Source organism: Balearica regulorum, chromosome 3, assembly GCF_011004875.1.
Source record: "Balearica regulorum gibbericeps isolate bBalReg1 chromosome 3, bBalReg1.pri, whole genome shotgun sequence".
NCBI classification, from domain to species: domain Eukaryota; kingdom Metazoa; phylum Chordata; class Aves; order Gruiformes; family Gruidae; genus Balearica; species Balearica regulorum.
The window spans coordinates 58,605,527-58,625,845 of NC_046186.1; the positions used below are offsets into that span (position 1 = coordinate 58,605,527).

The 20,319-nt window shown below is 37.2% G+C and overlaps 1 protein-coding gene across 3 annotated transcripts in view; it reads left to right on the forward strand.

Annotated features, from left to right (window-relative positions):
• Positions 1 to 14,622, forward strand: part of RNF217 (ring finger protein 217) — a 60,350-nt gene extending 45,728 nt beyond the window's left edge. For all 3 annotated transcript variants that reach the window (XM_075748018.1, XM_075748019.1, XM_075748020.1), the window contains 3 exons: positions 3,112 to 3,313; positions 10,990 to 11,061; positions 13,227 to 14,622. In XM_075748018.1, coding sequence (XP_075604133.1) covers positions 3,112 to 3,313; positions 10,990 to 11,061; positions 13,227 to 13,300 — 348 coding nt within the window. In that variant the 3' untranslated portion in view covers positions 13,301 to 14,622. The remainder of the gene's footprint in view (positions 1 to 3,111; positions 3,314 to 10,989; positions 11,062 to 13,226) is intronic.
• The last annotated feature ends 5,697 nt before the right edge of the window (positions 14,623 to 20,319 follow it).

Sequence of the window (20,319 nt, forward strand, 5' to 3'; positions counted from 1 at the left end):
TGGATTATCCTGAGGGGGGGAGAGGCACGTCCATGTGAACCAGAGCTGAAGTTGATCTGGTGAGATGTCATGTCTTAGGCTTGAAAGCAGCTTGACCAAATCATACAAAGTTCATCTGGCATTGTCAGTCTGCGGGCGTATGATGGGGAGTCCAAGCCCCACATCCAAAGTTGTTGGGGGTTTTTTATTTAATTTTTTTTTGATGATGTCTCTCCTCACTAAAAAAAGGAAAGCTTGTTGCAACAGAAAGTGTAGGCAAGTACAACCAGTTCCATATTTGCAGCTTTTTAAGACAGTTATATGTGTAGATAAGTATTCACTAAAATTTTTTAATACTTTTTGAAGAAGTGAAGAATAAAGTACATGTAATTGCAATATGTGCCTGTAAGAGAATAAATCCTCTATCAACTTTATGTTTTAAGAGGACAGTATGTCTGGAGGATTTAGAGCAGAAATAAGTAGATTCAGAAGTGATTTAGGAGTGCTGCCTGGCTAACTGGAGCTGAGATGCCTCTAGGAAGGTGTGGGTGGAAGGATAGCAGGCAGTGTCTGAGAGGTGGGTATTTCTGAAACGTATTGATGATAGAATGTACAAAGCTATTGCCAGCAGCTCCCTGACGTTCTTACTACCAAAGAAAATTAATTTATTTTTGAAATGTGAAGTAGTTTTGGTTTGCATCTAGGGTTTTTATAGGCTCCAGGCTTGTACAGATTTTCAAGTAGGGTGGATGGTAACTTAATAAGTGGGGTTGGTAAATTGGAGAAGAGAAAGGACAATTAAACAGTCTTGATTCAGAAAGAAAAGAAAACAACCAGTTTTCATTAGTATCATAAGATAGGTTTCCCTCATTTACATTTTTAAGATGGAGATATGTCACTGAATCAGCAGATATGGAAAGGTACCTCTAAAATTACAAAATTCTGTATAGTTGCTGTCTGAAAAACTAATTGGAATTAAATTTTCAAGTTAATTTGTTAAAATACATTAAGGCACTATTAAAACTCTTTAATTTCAGTTCAAGTTAATCTTTTAGGAATTACATAAACTATGGCTCTATTCATAGCATCAACATTTTTATATGAAAAACCTTAAAAGTCAAACTGACAATGTCCATTTTAGAATAAAATAGTGTATACCTTCAGAAATTATGCGTAAGTTGCTGCAATAATGGGTAGACTTTTCTTACCACTTTGCTTGCAGTCAATGCTCCAACCGTGAAAGTTTTGAAGTCAAGTTCAAGTGACTTATAAAGCTCACCAGCAATGGTATTTTCCAGGTGCTTCTAGAAAACAAGGCATGTGTGATACAGGAAGCTTCCTCAGGGCAGAGGGGAAGAATTGCTTGGTCAGTCTATTTCCATCCCTTCTATGGGATGAACGCAAGTCCACTAGAATACTTGCCCACTGGAAAGTAACGTTTTATAGCCTAATCCTCTCTTTTGTGAATGTCTTTCCCCTCTTATGTGTTAAAGAAGCATTTGAAAGTAGAGAAACGTGAGTTCTGAGATCACTACTGTTGGCACAGGGATGTTGACAGGTGTACCTGGAACTACTGCTAACTACATCTGCCCTGGAATCTTTTACCAGAAGTGTATGGTTCGTGGAAAACATCACTTTGTTACATGTATAAAGTGCCAGTTTCAGTAGCTGTTTGGGTGAGCAAGATTTCTCAGATCCCTGAGGAACCCTCATCAGCACCAGAGAACAAACAGTTGACCCTCTCAAGAATGTTGGATACCCCAGGAGTCAGAAGCCTCCCTTGAGGTGGGAGGCTTCAGTTGTACCTGAGCTTTGAGCATCTCTGGTGCTTGCAGGGCTGCAGAGTGGTGATACCTTGTCTTTACGTGTACCCCTCTGCAAAATAGATACGGATAAGAATTTCAGGAGGCATTTGTTCATCTGTCGCAAGTTTCAACAAATAAAATTCCAGTTGGATGTAAGGGGAAAAAACTATTCCTGGAGGATGGTGAAGCATGAGACAGGAGGTTGCTCAAAGAGACTGTGACATATCCATATTTGGAAATTTTTAAAATCTAGTGGGATGAGGCCTGGAGCAATCTGATCTGACTTAGAAGTTAGCCCAGCTTGGAGCTAGAGGTTAAAATAGATGACCTCTAAAGGTCACTTGCAACCTCAATTATTAGGTAATTTTATCTGCCATTCCCCTCTGGAGCATGGTCTTGGAATGGGAGGGTCTTTAGCAGTTTTTCAAGCTAGGAAATGTGTCTGTTTACCACCTCGTTAGCTATATTTTTAGTTGGCAAGCTTTAGAAGTAGTTGTGTAATTGTAGTTGATGTAGTGAAATACTCAGCTCCAGGACTACCCTCTCTCCTAAGACTCAGAACTATTAACTAAAACTGAAGCCTTACCAAATCTGTGCAAAGTTAGGTAAATGTACTAGTTTTGCAGGAAGAGTACATGGAGATACAGGAATGGAGCTATTTATGCAGGCAATCAGCAGAAAGATGGATATAGAACCTAGGCAGCCCAGCTTCACGCTGTACTGCAGGCATTATGAAAGCTAGGTGTAATTATTTTATACAGTTTGTGGAGTCTTTTTTTTTTTTTACCAGAAAAACCCCATTTCCATGCTTTTCAGATCATTCACTCTAACATAGAGCCTTTCTGGTGTTTATTACAAAATGCCCGACCGATTCGTGATGGTGATGGGAAAGGAAGTGGGGCCACAGGTGGTATAAGAGGGGAACTCATACATGGAGGGATCAGAGTTCATAACTCTATTTACTGTGCTACTTTTATTTTTAATAGAATTTGGTTCTAATGTGTCTGCTTCAGTAATGAAAACAAATTTTCAGTAAGGACAAGGATCACTCAGATTCTTACCTGATACAAAGAGTGTTTAAACAGAGAAAGGATTATATAGAAAATGATGTATGGAAATCTCACATTTGCTCTGAAATATGCCTTAGAAAGCCATTGTTGTCTTAGGACAGCTGCAGTATTAATTAATGCAAATGCTGAGTTAAGCAGGGGGTTGCTTGCATTGTTCTTTCATCTGATGTGCGGACTGTAGTAGGTAGTGCCTACTTTACTGTGCTTAGGGAGGGGGGGAAAAATAATCTTTTCTTTGTTTTCTTCTGCTTATACAGATCCACATCCAGAGAACAGAAGGGTGTGACCACATGACGTGTTCACAGTGTAACACTAATTTCTGTTACCGTTGTGGGGAGAGATACCGCCAGCTCCGGTTCTTCGGAGATCACACCTCAAACCTCAGTATCTTTGGATGCAAATACCGCTACCTCCCCGAGAGACCACATTTAAGGAGATTAGTGCGAGGCTCAGTCTGTGGTGAGTGAATAAATGTTCCTTGTGGAGAGCTGCACAATGAGGTGATTGGGGGCAGATGGAGGGGAGCAATAATAGTTAAATAAAAATTATTGGTTTAAAGTATCCGATGGGCAGCCTGTTTAGTTATGTAAAAGGTGGTTTATTAAATATATTTAAATATATAGCACTTGCACTCCCTGGACTGTATATGAATAAGTATTGTGTCCTCTTCTGATAGCTTCTGTTTCCTAACCCTTTTTAAAAATATGTAAGCAAACTGAAAAAATACTGTCAATATGCATGTTGCTGGCTGATTGTTATTTTAAAAGCATATAGGAGAAATGGATCAGAGCAGGAACCTTTTTTAAATAAACCTCTGTGTCAAGGTTTTATCTGAAAAAAGTGTTGATTGGATTTGAACCTGACGTGGTTTTGAAAAATCAAACTGTTCAGGTTAGCCCATTTAAATAGGAGGACACTTATTTTGTAACTGTTAGCTTTGGTTCAGATAAAACACAACTATATACATTAATTTATCTCACAGGAATATAATGCCAAAAGCTTGACTTTTCTTTAGAAAAAAAAGGCACTCCTAATTTGCTTTTGAACCAGGTGTACACATGTCTCAACCTATAGAAGCACAAGAAAAATAGATACCAAAGTAGATTATTACCTTATGTCATATCTTGCCTATGCATTTACTTCAGTCATTGTAGTGAGTTTATAGCATGTAAAGTGATCTATAACATCATAGGAAATGATTGAATCAGGTGTCAAAAACCAGGAATCTATTAAGGAAAATAAGACCTTTAGTATTTTGAATTAAGGCATAGAAATAGGAAATGACTTGGGATTTACCTAGGATGAGAAAATGCTTTGAGCTTCTGAATTGGTGATGTTGAATGTAAAGGTAAAAGACTGAACGTGTGGAAATAGGAGTCTGCGGTGAAAAGAATATAGAAATAAAATAGGAAAGTAGATAAAATCAAAATGAATGGATCTGCCTGCTGTGATACTTTTTGTAGAGATAAATTCCAACACATGAGAAGATCTAGCCTAGGTTAAAGACAATGCTGGCACTAGAAGACATGGCTACAAACTGTTCATGAATAAATTTAAGCTTAAATTTCAAGGGCTGTTTCAAAGTAAGGTTTCAGAAGAGCTTTCAGTAAAAGCCACAATGGCAAACAAAGTAAGCTGTTTTAAAATGGATCTTGGTACTTTGGGTGGAATTAGTATCTGTGATAGCAAGGGACTGTGCTCAGAGACGTGACCAATTCTGTGCTGCTCGCGTGTGGAATCATGGGTAACATTATTCCAAGATTAAACCTTTTATGTACAATTGATACACAAATATAAGTGTTTCTTATCAAAACATAGATCTGCCAAAAAAACATTATTATTGTCTTAACTTTTGCAACTGTTTACGTGAAAGGTATCTGAATATGCAGTTGGCATGTTGTAATGCCACAAAGTCCGAAATACAGGTGCATGTACTGCATGTGCATAACTACTATTAAAATTATTTTGTTTGCCCTGTTTGTTTTTTTAGGAAACAATAATGCACAACCTTTTCCTTTCAAAAAGAAACAGCTTTTACTAGTAAGAAAGAAAATTAGTTTATTTGCAAACAGTGACTGAGAGGCAGTTAAGAAATATGGAAGTGCATATATCAGTTAAAGTTCAGTGGTGAAGATGTATATGTTCATATTTACAAAAACACGCATAGAGAAGGTATAAGGTGTTTTACTTTCATTTCCTGTTTGCAAGTGTACTTGTGGTTTGCCTTAATTAGCAAACCAAGGAAGATTAGCTAAGCTTAAAGCCTCAGCTTAAATTTCTCCTAGGGTTTTCTCTTAAAAATTCCTCTCCAGGGCTACCTCTGTCATACAGTGTTTTTCTCCAGAGGAATGGTCATTGTTTGAATAGAGGCAGAGCTAGCTGAACCTGCCAGCACAGGTAGTAATTGCCCTCATTTTTACAATAGCTTAACACCCAAGTTGACGATGATTCAAAGAACTCCTGCGCGTTGATACTCATGACCCTAAATCCGTTAGTCCTCTCTAGGACTCTGTTTTGATACTGATCCTGATACAATGTATGAATAACTACCAAAAACACTCCAGAGCCCTAACAGAATTCATGGTTGGAAACAAACAAAGTTTAAACAATTTACATCAGATTAGGATTCAGGATTTCAGTTCATTGTTTTTCCTCCATTAGATTAGATTTTGGCTACAACTGCATGTGTCAGCCTCTCTTGCTTTATTTATTTAACTCTTTTCCACACATGTGGGTACGCACACACTTTTTTAAGAAGGTATGTTGTTGTAAGGTTATGTCTCCTGACATTTTTCTTTCGAGACTGTATAATCCCAAACTGTGATACAGTGTCAGTTCAGTTTGTGGATTCTGCCATCTTGAATGGTGGAAATTTAACAAGGATAGAAGATCTTGTTAAAACTTAAACAGAATTGATCTGTGCAAATTGGACAAATGTAAAATTGAGGGCGGGGAAGTAAAAAAAGAAAAAAAAATTAAAAAAAATTAAAAATCTCAAATTAATTGTCAAGTGTAAAGGTCTGTATAATGAGTTTGTCCCCAACAATTAGAAACAAGATAGAATCATAGAATGGTTTGGGTTGGAAGGGACCTGAAAGACCATCTAGTTCCAACCCCCCTGCCGTGGGCAGGGACACCCTCCACTAGACCACGTTGCCCAAAGCCCCATCCAACCTGGCCTTGAACACTTCCAGGGAGGGGGCAGCCACAGCTTCTCTGGGCAACCTGTTCCAGTGCCTCACCACTCTCACAGGGAAGAATTTCTTTCTAACATCTGATCTAAATCGACCCTCCTTGAGCTTAAACCCATCACCCTTTGTCCTGTCACTACCCTCCCTCATAAACAGTCCTTCACTAGCTTTCCTGTAGGCCCCTTGAGGTACTGGAAGGCCACAATTAGATCTCCCCGGAGCCGCCTTTTCTCCAGGCTGAACAATCCCAACTCTCTCAGCCTGTCCTCATAGGAGAGGTGCTCCGGCCCTCTCTGAGGGCTCACTTACTGTGTATTTCCAGTAATCATTGTTTTAGATGCTTCCTTAGTTATGGTTTGTGTCTGAACCTTTGCTTAATAACTATCAAGAAATGTACCCTTTGTCAGTTTACACGGTTCTTAAATTATTTATAGTTTTGGCCTCCACATTATCTTTGGTAGAGGCTGTAGGATTTCCCTATGTAGATTTCACTACATTGTGTAGAGAAAGTACTTTCATCCTTCTGTTGAGTGTTTGTGTGATTTTTTTTTTTAGTAGAATACTGATAGTTTCATTAGTTACTACTTTTATTATGAAATTGAATAAATAATAGCTTGCTTACCCTCTCATATTTTTTTTTTATAGACCCTCCATCAGATTTTTCTTTGTCATGATCTTTGATATTTTTTGTTGCTTTGTTTTGAACTGAAGCTTCCTAGTTGTAATCATTTAAGATCAAGTTGAATATTGAGAAATGTTTAATTCCAGTTAGGGATCACGCCTAGGGTCAGAGTTGGCCCAGTAGCTAGAACTAATACATTAAGGCTTTACCAGGCAAGAGTGGAGCATTATCATCATCAGGTGTTACTGTACATTCCGAGAGTCAGCAGGAGATGTTAGAAAGAGGAGACGGTAGCAGAGAAATAGGTCATTAGAAGCGTAGCCTCTAAATTTCAGCAACACGTAGCAAGAAATAAAGGTTGGATTTCCCATAGTAAAATGCCTCTGCTACTTAGCTAAGTAGTGGAAATTAAGAAGACATTCTCTTGGCTGTCAGTGGGAGAGTGGTGAGGTGTTGCTAGATAAATGTTCTTCTGTGACTTTTATTTTCTTGCTATGGAGAGGAAATACTTATTTAAGCAAACGTGGTGATTTTCTAGTGAAGGTTCTTCGGCTTGTTTCTACCAAATCTGGGTGGGTGGGGTATGTAGAAAGGAAAGAACGCTTCATGGCAGGCTGTCATGCTGTCATGCTTTCTGTTGAGAAGCAAATGTTTGTGCCTACAATCACAAACTGTTCTGTAATAAAAATAAGGGAAAAGTATTTATTGCAGCATAAATTCAAATATACTTTTCTTCATAAAGCAATGGTTTTGTAAAGGTGATAGAAATCACAGGGAGAAAAAAATAAATGAGGAGCAGAAGTGGTCTCTGAATTGATGACATCTCTCTCCCCTATTTACTCAGCATATTTTTTGGAGAAACACTGTCTGTGACCAGTACAGTGAGGTGAAATTGCTTTTATCTTTCAGTCCCAGTGGACTTAGACTTCATTCTGATAGTAATTTTTTATTTGGCTGAGTTCTTGAAGGTAGGATGTTTGGTTATAACTGGAGTTAGTGATGAATTGCACAAAAAGGAAAAAGAAGTTCAGCTGTCTGAAAGGTACTTAAGATGCCGCTTAAGTACCACGTGAATTCAGTTGGGTGAATTATATTCAAAATCAATTGCTAGGTACTTCATGGATACATAGCAGGACACAACATGCAGTGATGCTATTAAAGCATATGAAGGTTTTTTGCATGGTAACTAGGATTCTGCAGGCAGCCTGATTTCAGATCTAACTGACGTGTACTCCTGTCCCAAGACAGAGTGCAAGATTCACTTTATGTATGCGTGGCTTTGAGCACTGCAGAAGGAAGCATGCATTTCTAGGATCCAACCTTTGTTAGCAACTTTATCATTTAAGTCAGTCTGATTTGTAAGAAGTCTCCTATATACACTTCATAGGATTTTTAAAAAACAGATACAAACTTGAATTAGAACTTAAATCTACACAGATATGACTGTTTGATTTGTAAGTAGATACTTTTAGTGGCTCCGTTGCTTAAACATATAATGATATTTAGATGTGGAAGACAAAACTTTTTATTTCTCGTGCTAGTGATTATATTTGTTTTCTAAAACTAGTATATGCATTTTCTTACATGGCAAAGAATTCTCTAAGGATTTATGGGGTTTTGTATATATTATGCTAAAATCTGCAACCAAACCCAAAGTTATGCAAGGGAAAAATATTCCTTCGTATTTCCCTAAACGTTTCCTCATTTAGCAGAAAAACATCATTCTCTATATCGCAAGTAATGCAGCCCCTCTGAGACACCTGCAAATAGAGTTATTAGATTACCACAGATGTCTAAATCTTCATGATGAGTAACCCAGTAGAGAAATTGTTTACCATAAATTTGAGTGGAATTGTAAAAAGATTCCCTTTTTAGGCTTGTTCTATTTACAACCATTTCTTTTTAAGTCCTCCTTAAAAACTAGCTTTGAACATTACCGAACTGGCTATTATAACCTGCTGCTGAGTTCACCACATGGGCTAATGCCCCGAGATTTTATTCAGCTCTGAGGCAAGTTTTACATTTGCTCTCTCTGGTAGCAGTGTCAGAGCTAAGACACATGGACAGTGGATTGTTGGGAAGTGTAGTGCCTGTGACAAATGTCCTTAGTCTCAGCAGCGCTTCTTGGTGTGTCATGATTCCCTCTATGATTAAGAACCTCATAACCCTTCACACTACAACAAATGATGTGTGTCAAACTGGAATTAGATATAAAGTAATGTTCAATTCAGACATGTAAAATGGAGCACTTCATAATTGTTTCATGCAGTGCTGATAAAAATGACTGGAGTAAAAGGCACATATCTGCTGCTTTGCAGTGATTGCTGGTCTTTGTACTCATCCAAGTCTTGTTCACCTGGTGTTAACTTGTTCCTTAATTTTAGTTAACTAAGATAAAGAAAGATAAAAGATTTAAATGTGGTAGATATATAAGGAGAAAAGGTATTTTGTTTTTGAAGTTTAACCTTTAGAAAGAATGCATTGATAACCAAAAGAAGATACTGTCCCTTGACTATGACAGGTCATTTTATTCTACAAGATCTTGGAACTACACAATACTAATAACTCCATATTCACAGGCAGAAGGAAAAAGATTCACTTATGCTTTACTTCAGTTCTGAGTTTAGTTTGTCAAATGTAAGTAAACAAGTTCTTAAACTGAATTAGCTTAGGAATAGTTCTTTATGCCTGCAAAGAAATTACTCCAGTCAAAAGTTGGCTAAGCCCTTTCTGCAGACTTTGTTTCTATGTACTTAGTTGCCAGTTCAGTGGTTTAAGCTTTTAATAATTTTGGTACCAAATGTAATCATTTTCTAACATTCTGATTACATGGTAATTAATAAAGAGAGTTCACACCTTAAAACAATCTTTTATAAGCTTTACTTTGAAATTGTTAAAGGCTCTGGTAATGTTTTCAAATGTTTTAAATTAGTCATTTTTTGAGTTTTCTTGAGGTTTTCCATCATTCTACATTCCTTCTCCTGTCTACACTTGAATAATTTATTTGACAACTTCTGTGTGTATAGAATGCAATGCAATAGAGTCCCAAGAAAGTCTACCATTAGGATGCCTAGCAACTAGAGTAATACCAATAATATTTGTCAATTTCTTTCTTCTAGGAATTAGTTTCCCACCAGCAACACTCCTAATGAAATTTAAAAGCTATCAAAACAGAGCATGAAAAGGACCAATTCATTTAACTGCTGTAAATATTTCCAAAATACCTCATTTTTCCTTCAGACTGCCCAAATTAGTGGCTCAGGTTATGGAGAGGTTTACATCATTATTGAATGAAGTAATCCACTTACTGAAATCTGATACAAGTGACTTCAGGGAAGGGTGGGGAAGAGAGAGGTAACAAACTTACTTTTCCTCCCTTTCTAGAGGTGATCTTTCAAACATGTGCTTAACCTAGAGAATTGCTTAATTTCAAATCCCTGATCAGACTGCTGGTGCATCAGTAAAAATGCCTGCCCTGCTGCCTTTCCAAACAGACCAGACAGGGGATGTCTTTGACCCAACCACTCAGCCACCCCAGCCAGGGAGATTCTGCTGTTCAGTTGAAAGCATGCAACGCAAGAAAGAAAACCTTGAATCCAAGTTCAGTTTCAACTTCAGTGTTTCAGAAAGAGTCCTGCCTTCCCTCCATGTATTTCTGCAGATCATGAACTCATCAGAAGTGAAGAATACGAGCATGCTTTATTTGTTCTTAGTCTTATGCTCTAGCTGGTGTGCTGCACAACCTTGCTCATGCCTTACTCATGTAAGCACAGCAATGTATCCAAAATAGACTTGGCTGTGGTTTGATTTAGACCTAAACTATAGCTGTATGCGAGGACTTCACCATAGCCTTTTAAAGCGAGCAGAAGCATATTTCGAGGTGATGGTCTCATCACCTTGAGCTAATCTAAAGTCTCCAAGATGCTGGTTCGCTTGGCATCTTTCCAGGATGGTTGCTGTGCAGTAGGATTCCGGAGGAGCCAAATGACAGTAGCTCTATAGCTATCACATTCCTGTCGATGCCTGAGGGATTTCAGAATGGAACCAGAAGTAAATGCAAGCTAACTGTTAATGTACGAAATGAGCTGTGCTCGGAGAGTTGTGGTGGGTGAAGAGGGCAGAGAGAAATGTGTGCAGGGAGCTGGCTGAGTGGTGATAGCTCCTAGTTGGATTTGTAGGATGAATTTACAAGTAGGAATCCTGGTAAAGTATTAAAAAAATGAACCAGCTTTGGGGAGTCCAGTATCGAAATATTTATAGATGGTTGGAAAGGGAAAAATAAAATGCCTACTTTGAATTGTTCAATGAATTTTGCATTTCAGCTGGAAAACTACTCATTACGCCCCTAATTCTGGTTCTGGGACTGGCACTGGGAGCCATAGCTGTTGTAATAGGTAAGAGTTATATGTGCAAATGAGTCTAACTCTGATTTTTGCAGTGACTTTCTGCAGAACATCTCAGTATTTTCATCTCAGAGATGGACATACAGTACAAATCTCATAGACATCGTTTTAGTGTAAAGCATATGACTTTTTTCCTAAAAAAATTTGGGTTTAGAATCTCTTTTTTCTTACTTGCTTTTTATGCCTATTAGCTTTATTTTTGTTCCCCAATTACTTGGTTTTCTGAACCAAAATCTTTAGCTAGTATAGTTAAACTAGTAAAAGGCCAGAGTAATTTAAACATAGTCCTGAGGGGCTGGCTGACTTGGACCCTCCCTGTAATCACCCCAGTGGATCACAATTCTAAGATCATGGCCATGTGCATGACAAGGTGTCTGGGGCACTAGGTATAGTCCCAAGAGCCCTCCAGCTTGAAAATGCAACAACAACAACAACAACAAAGCAGCAAATTGGGATGAGTCAATCTCAAAATCTGATTCAGTGCATAGGCTGCCGAAGTGGATTCCATCACAAAAAACAGTGCTGTGAACTCATTTGATATAGTATAGAAGCTCTGTTAATGTGGTTGTATTAATGTGGATGTAATTATTCTAGTGAAGCTGCTCTTTGTCTGGCTTAACTGAATTCTGCAGAAATGAAATGAGCCATAATGATAAATGTATAATTTTGCTCATGTAAGTGAGCACTATTATGTTCGCACTAATATGTCAATTGGGGATCATGCTGCTTCACAACTCTTCACCAAACTACTTACTCCATGGAAAATTTGCAATGTATGCCCAGCCCTAAGGCATGTTGGGATGTGGCACCTTTATTTGGATGTAATAAAGCCAAATTATACAAGGATAGTTACAGTAATAAGATTGTACTTAACCAATCAACATAAAAGCACAATACCCATTACAGCTTTTCTAGACTACATCTGGCCAAATAAGGAATATTGCTATTCATTTCTGTATTTAGGCTAAGAATACATAGCTTTTTCCTGTATCAATATTCTGAGTTGGAGTGACTGAAGGTAGATAGATATCTAAAATATTTATTCTTTTTAGTGGCATTTTTATGCCAAAAATATAGGCAATAAAGACTTCTTAATGCCAGTAAAGTTTATTTTGCTCAGCAATCTGGTATAATCTATGCTGCTATGCTGGAAAAAACACCACTCTTTTGCTTATGTTAAAAATTAAGAAGGTTTTGGAGTAATACAATAGCAATAATTGCAATAATACACAGTATGCCATTGAAGTCCCATCCTAGATATGGCTGGATAAGATATGATCAAGAGCAGCAGTATGAGCAGTTCTAAAACCATTGATAATTTACAGGAAAGTTTGAGTTTTGAGGTAACTACAGTAATATTTGCTGCCAACACAACTGTTACAGTAATCTCAGTATCAGATGCTGAAAGCTATTATACACTATTTACAAGGCTGTTGAGCAAAGCAAGGACCTTGGTGACTAGTAGTTTTCTGTTATATGTTGTGACTGTAGTGGTGTCTGAAAAGGAAATCTTTCACCGTTTCAGTCAGCTGGTGGCAAGAGAAAGGAAGGGAGAAATGCTTCTCATTTGGGTTTGAAAGAGTACCTCTCTGACAAACTATTTTTCACTTGAATAAATCTGATTTATTTATTTATCCTTTTACAGCTTCCTTTCTCTCAAAAGATTTTTAAAAATAAATAGTTCCCTGCCCAGGCAAGGATAAACACTTGGTATTACTTCACAATAGATGAGGATGTTTGTAAAAATAAATAATATTTAAAAAAAAAAAAAGTCAAGCTATAACATGCTGCCTCTGCTGCATGTGAAACTAGTTGAAAACTCAGTTAAATCAGCCTTGGATTAAGATCTAAGGATTGCCAAAGCACTTTTAAAAGTTTGTATCTTATACTTGCATGGTTCAGGAATTAATTTGTCAGAGATGAGAGTAGAGTTAGCGGGCATTTGTTGTAAAGTAAACAGAAAGTGTAGCTTAACTCGTTACCGAAGAGTCTATTGCTGGCTAATATTTTCTTCTGCTTCTCCAAATGCCTTGTCTCAAGTCTCTTGAGACATGGAAAGCTGCATCTGAATACTTTGCATAGATTGAAAGAACAAAATGCACGCACAAAGGATTGCATTTAATTATGGTTCTCATATCCTTTTCTTCTTTTGGCAGGTTTATTTGTGTTTCCTATCTATTGCCTTTGTAAAAAGCAGAGGAAAAGGTCACGGACAGGTATGCCTTGGTAAGGATGGACCTTACTCACCTGAACTGAGCTGGTCCTGCAAGGGCTATATGCGCTTTGTGCAACAGAGCAATACAGTGCTGGTAACAGCATCAAAGCCACCGCCCTGGAAGAAGAATGGGGGATCTCCTGCTATTTTTCCTCGGCCGAAAACACTACTGCAGACCAGAAAGCCTCTTTGCTCTGGTGCACTCTGAACAGGATGGGCCCCCTGACTGCTGCTTTTTAAATGTTTTGGGGTTTGTTTTTTTGTTGTTTTTTTTTTTTAATTATTACTTTGGAGGGTTTTTTTGAGTCTAAGTTTCTGAAGTAGACAATCAAAGTCTGTATTGTAGCCACAACTCTACTACCGATTTGCCCTGTGAAGAAAGCATTTAACTGCTAACATGTGCTCCGTTTAACTTCAGTGTCGGCCTTTAAGGGGGAAATGCTTAGAAGTGTTTGGACTCTTACTGTATACTGAGCATACTACTTTTGGTATTAAAAACTACTTCTGTAAATAACTTCCATCACACAGCATTCTGTTGAGCATACCGAAACCCCGTCACATGCCACAGCACGACAGCTGGTTATCTTCTGAGTCCTCCTGCTTGGGGCAAGAGTGTAGATTGCCCCCGCCAAACTGCAGTGCCTCAGAGGGAAATATCCTTAGTATTGAAGCTCCGTGATACTTACAAATACACTGATTGGTTTTACTTCAGTATTTAATTTATGACAGTCTGTTCATATTGATCAGGGGGTGACAGATTTGTTAGAAGAGCATTTTGAGACTCTCCCAATACAGAAAAAATTTGAAGGCTTTAGATAACAAGAAGTGTCAGTGGCCTGTTCTGTCCCAAGATATCCCTGAAGTGTGTTTGCAGGGAAGCTGGAAACCTACTCTTCTGTTCTGACTTGGCATATAAAACACATGCTGCACACTAGTTGTGTGAAGATTGACTTGATGAAGTTTTATAGCCTATTTAGCACGTTTTGTTTCTTCATTTAAGTAGGCTATGTAAGTCTTAAAGCATCCACCGATGCCTCATGAGGAAAATCTGTGAATTTTGGGTAAGGGAGGGGTCGTGAACTCTTAGGAGACCATTTCATTCTTATTTTCTCCTTCCAGTATTTCTCTTCCTGGCATGTTATAGATCAGAAGAGAATAGCTATCCTTGCTCTTTTTTTCCCAACTTCAGAGTACCGCTGTTTGCTACCAGACCTCTTTCTGAGTGCATCGCCACAAGAACAATGTAATTCAGTGTTAGGATTTGTCTACTGAGAGTTTTTCCACTTTTAGTTATAATCCAAATTTATCATCCAACTTAAAAAAAAAATAGAATAAAATACATTTATGGAAGCAGAACACAGAAACAATAAAGAAAGGAACTTAAGAGAAATATCTGCTTTATACTTTAAACATACAAGCTGATCTTAAAGGTATTTTTTTCAATGTGTGTTTAAAGATACATATATATATATATGTTTGTATAGATATGGGGAGAGGGAGAAGCAGGGAGATGGACAACGTTCTAAAGAGTCTACAGGCTTCAAAATTTAGGCCCGCAAATAGCATATCATTTGAGAGGATGTACTTTGCGCCGCTTTCTTTGAAAATTGTTATTAAATCTGAATCTAGTTGTAACTTTTAAGTAAATGGTATTCTGCCCCACCAACATAATACTGTTATAAGATACTCACTTTGACTTCGAAGCCTCAGTGGAAGAAACTGATGAATTTTGTTTGCCTGGTAACACAAAAATCAGCTTATCATAGTTGGCTAGTATGCTTGTGTTCTGTCAGCTTCTGGATTTGTTTTCTTGTTTTTTTTTTTCTTGTTGAAACAGCATGTAGAAGCACACTATAGTAGTCAACAAGTACTTAATATTTCCAATTGACTTTAAGGGCATGTTGACCTTGTTGTCCGAAGGGTAGAAATAGTACCTTTCAAAGATTTGCAAATTAAGCAGGGAAGCAATGACATTTAGAAGTAAAGTTCAAAGCCTATTGTCAATGCAAATCTACCTGTTAATTAGATTTCTTTTTCTGTGACACATCAGTTTTCTATTTGTGTTCTGAGATTGGAAACTGCCTTAAAATCGGTCTTGGTTTTGAGTGTGTTTTCTGAGGCTATACATATCAGTTGTCTTTGGCTTACTCAGGGATTTTTATTCCTTTCTTTAAATGTCAAATAATGAAAATATTTTTGTATTATTTAGAAAAACCTTCAGACCTCAGAGAGCAAGATATAGATAGATTTGGGTTTGTAATGCAGTCTGTAATATGGTGTCAAACTATTTCACTTGAGAATATTTTCGTAATTGCGATTATCTGTAATTAACTATATAGTGGATTAATTTCCTTTCTTTTCCTGGTTCTTCATAAATATGTGAGATACTCTTACAGTCTTTGTAGCTGTTTTCACTCTGCCATGTTTGCCATTTTCAGTTTCTGATGGGAGTTCAGTAAGATCTGAAATTAAGATACTAGAATAAAGAGTGTAAAAGGAAGATAATAGATCTGCACTTATGTATATTCAGAAAGTGTGTCATTGTGGGTGGAGGAAAGGAACACACATCTCCTACATTATCATTTCATCTAGGCCATTTTGATTTTAGCAGAACAGATTAAATCAAAGGGAAATGGTTCTTCATTTGCTACACATAGCAAAATGAGGCATTTTTGACCTTGTAAAGAAGAGAGTCAAATCTGCCTTTCTCTGTAGAAAAAAAAATAGTAATGACAATAATATTTGCTTTTCTGTAGAACAGGAAAAAATTTCAAGAGCCAGGCAGAGTAGGGGTATGGAAGTCTTTTTTCCATATAAAAATATTCCCACCTGAATAGTACGTAAATATAATTTTTCATTAATATTATTTAACATAACTGAAATATGAGTAATAGTTTAGTACAAAACTTCATTCAATAAAATGTTAGCTTTTAAACAGCTCTTCTCATATCACAGGAAATCTTACACACATCAAAGTCATGTCATTTGTTTTACAAGCATTAATTTATCTATTTGAAAGAAACGGAATGAACTTTGTAAGGAAATTCAAGGATGTTTTTCTTTTAATATGTAAACGTGTTTTGGTTTTTGTAACTGTACTCTAAAGAAACCATCTGCTCCATTTTTATTAGCAGAAAACTTCATCAGGCAGCTGAATTAACCTGCTAAGGCAGATTTCACACTACTGTATGCTGATCATCGCTGATCATTGGGTTTGCTTTCACCACATTTAATATTTAAGTTTATCCTTGTGCAAAGTTGTTGCTGACCGCTGTCTATATTCAGACTAGAAAATGCTTAAATTCATTCCACGTTAGCCTTCTATTTGAAGCTTGCCTGGAAATGGATTTGTCCGCGTGCTCAGGCCCCCTTGCAGGCGTGCAGTCGGAGCTGGTGCCCTCCTGGCAGCACTGTGCTGTCTGTGCCCGGCCCCGCTCCCGCTGGGGAGGGCTGGCTGGACACGCCACTCCGGAGGGGGCTGCTCTCCCTTTCTCCACTAACTAGTTGTATTTAATTAATCGTGTCAAGTTTCAGGGCTACTCGGCCATGTCAGTGGCAGGATGATTCTGACTGCTACGGCATCTTGGAGCATTGTTAGGTATTTTTGCAGAGTTTATCCAGGAGCTTGTGACTGGAAAATAATTGTGCTTTTCCTTCTGTCAGTCTGTTAGCCAGTGTGACTAAGAAGCTGAGTAGGAATACAAGCGAGAGGCAGAAGTGCAATTCTGAGTAGCCTAGTTCTGTAGCTGATCCATCAGTTTTAGTTCCATACAAAAAAGTCTGCTAGTCTTCAATTCTCACCACCTCTATAATAAACAGCATGTTCATATCTTTCAAACGCCACTAAAATACAGTGCACTTTGAGTGATCTATTGTCTTCCTTTGGGGCAGTGCAAACATGTAAGTAAGGGAGGATTTTGTGTTTGGTTTTGATATTATTAATGCTGACTTCTTAACTCTTCCTGTTATGTTAGGGTTTTTTAATTTACATCTATTTATTGGTTCTGAAAGTTTGATCAACGTGAAGTTTTACTTTATTAAACATATTAATTTGCAGGGGCTATTGCCAATTTAACTAGAAGGCATTCTGGATCACCATCAGGTATTGTTTTTAGCCAAGGGGCTTTTTGCTCTTCCAAAGACTGCCATAGCTTGTGTGATGATAAATGATGTGTAGGTAGGACAGTAATTCTGTCAGAGGATACAAATTCTCCAGTGATTGAATGGTTTCTCTTGCCAGTTACAACTGAGAAACTAGTTAATATTCAATGGCCAAATAGTTTGCTATGCAGACTCTGAGATTTTTAAAATTTAGTTGTGGTGTTTTGTTTCTTGAGCAAACCTTGCATTTTTTATAATTCTTGGTATGATAATTGCGTAGGTCCAAGTTGTGAATAAGAACCATGGATTGCTGTTACTTTTGTAATCTATATTAGATCTCTGATTTTGCTGATGGAAAGAATCCTACCTGAGGAAAATTAGATAATTTTTTAGTTTCTTTTTATTTTGCAGCCTTGTAGTTGCAGTGGGTCACCTCCATTCCTGACATCAGTCATAACCCCATTAAACAAGAGAAGTCATACCCATTTTTGTGCCTGTATGGAATTTGGCTGCAAATACTTCAATTAAAAATATCTGGAAGAGTGTTGATAGCCATTGTGCAGCAACTCAGAAACCTGGTTCACTTCTTCAGAAATGCAAACTACTTGCAGAGTGATACTAGTGCTGTTTAATAAATGCAGGAGAGGGCAGGGAGTAGGGAAGAATTTCCAAATGACATTCTTATTAAAGCAAATCGTCAGGGGAAGGAACACTAGCTTTTAACAGAATAGAGACCTTCTTAATGCTTTGAGTCACTAATAAAGTTAGAAACAACATCCATAGATAGTGTTAAATAATGTACCATAAAATTCTGCTTGCTTCAGTGTAACAGATATTAGCATAGTGTAAGAATTGGAATTACAGCTGTTCAATATTTTTTGGATTTAACACATAAACTTGAAAAAAAGAGCATGCAACATTTAGAAAGTTATGTTGCTGATAAAGTTGGTGTCTTGTCTTGCTACTGTTACATGAAAAGCCAGCTGAACCTTGATTCAACTGGAAGACTAGCAGTGTTTTCACGGAAGTACTGCTCAAGCTGTAACACAACACCCCCAAACTTTTTTCTTAATAAAACTAACAAATGCAGCTTGTTGCAGTTATGCAGGATTGTACCTTCCTGGCTGATTCTTCCTGATGTGTCTGTGCATAAGAACTCAGGATCTATACATTCTCTCTCCAGTAAGGAATGGAGTGCTCATATTAGGCAGTTAATCACTGTTGCTCCTCATCCTGAAATACCATAAGGTAGGGAAATAAAAACTGATCTTAGAGTGCATGCTCTGATTTCAAAGGTAAAATCTGTGATGAGCTTTAATTACTAACTCTCTAGTAAAAAAATAAATACATAAATTTCTAAGCATCATTCCAACTGTTTATTTCTAAATATATCTGTTTTTAAAAAAAAAAAAGTAGTTATAGCAATTAGTTTATTTAAAAAATAATATTGTGCAAAAGAAAACCTTTTTGGAGTTTATTTGGTTTACCAAAACTTGGAAAATATATCCAAAGTGTTTTGGATGGATCAAAGTCAGAAGAGGAGAAATTTATTGTGTAAAAATATCTGACATTTGTAGCATAAACATGGATTTTGTACATACCTGCTTAAACACAGCTGCATGCTAACCCCATTCAGTGTTCATCTTGTTCAAAACTTGTCAGACTGAAAACAGTATTGTTGAAATTTTAACGTACTGTTACTGAGTATGATGTTACTAATATGATGTCACATTTAGCTCACTTTTGGAAGGAAAATCTACTTAGAGAATCCAAACAAGCTGTTCAGATACTTTAAACCTGTCCTGTAACAGTGCTGATGCAGTCAAGAAACATTTCATGCCTTATGCAAGCTCTGAGTAAGCAGATGGATCCAGTCTTTAATCACAGATATCTTTTTGCATAAAAAAATGTGCTCTTAAGAGTTCTTCATATCAATTTACATTCTGCTGCTTTGTGTCCAGAAATTGCAAGGACGGGGTAGAGAAACATTTCACTGTTTACTGCTTCTAATAAAATGTTTACCATATTTCCATTTGTTACACACTTCATTTCTAAGGCTCTCCTTTTCCTTCCACATTTCATCATTTGAAACTGACTTGTGGAAATGGCTGAAGATGAAATTGGACCTGGAAAACATGATCTCATAAGCCATTTCAGTAATGCTTTGCTGAGCTATACCACCAAAAGATTAATTCTGTTGTATTTAAATTACTTAAATGCAAAATGCTGAAATCTATTTTTCTTCAGGGCTTTTAATTTTGCAGGTTTTTTAAAATGTAATTAAACAGCACAGTCATCTTTGTTACGTAACTAACCATCTGAGTCCAAATAAGGTATTTGTTAATTCTTGTGACTATGGTAGACATGAGAATAATAGGTGCTGAGAAAAAGAAAATATGATCTCTGAGGAGACTGTCCAAGCTGAACTTTTATCATCATTTCCTGACAATTCACTGAGAAATCTTCCCCTGCCCCCATCTCTCTTTATATATTTTAAGGTGAAGAATTCCCTTTAAAATAGGGTTAATCAGAATGGAGGAGGTGAGGGTAGTGAGATGATAGATCACATCCTTTTTAGTGTACAGGCTTCTGGCACATTTAGAGTGCTGGCCAAAACACTGCGAATTTATTAAGAAAGCAATTTCTAACTCCACATTTGGGCTATACACAAATTAGATGCATCAGTGATTAGAACTTTCTGTAGTATATTTATTTGAAGTTATAGAAGTTATAGAAACTGGAGGTAGGCAAATACCCATGTAATCAACACTTGAATTCCAGTATTCAATGTGGTAATGAGGAATTTTAAATGTGTAAGTGCCTTATTGCTTGAAACAAATGAAAGGTGTTCATTCCCCTCCATAGAGCAATATGGGAATTTCTGTTCCGTGGACTCCTACAGACAGACATGTTAAGCCAAAGTAACTAATGCT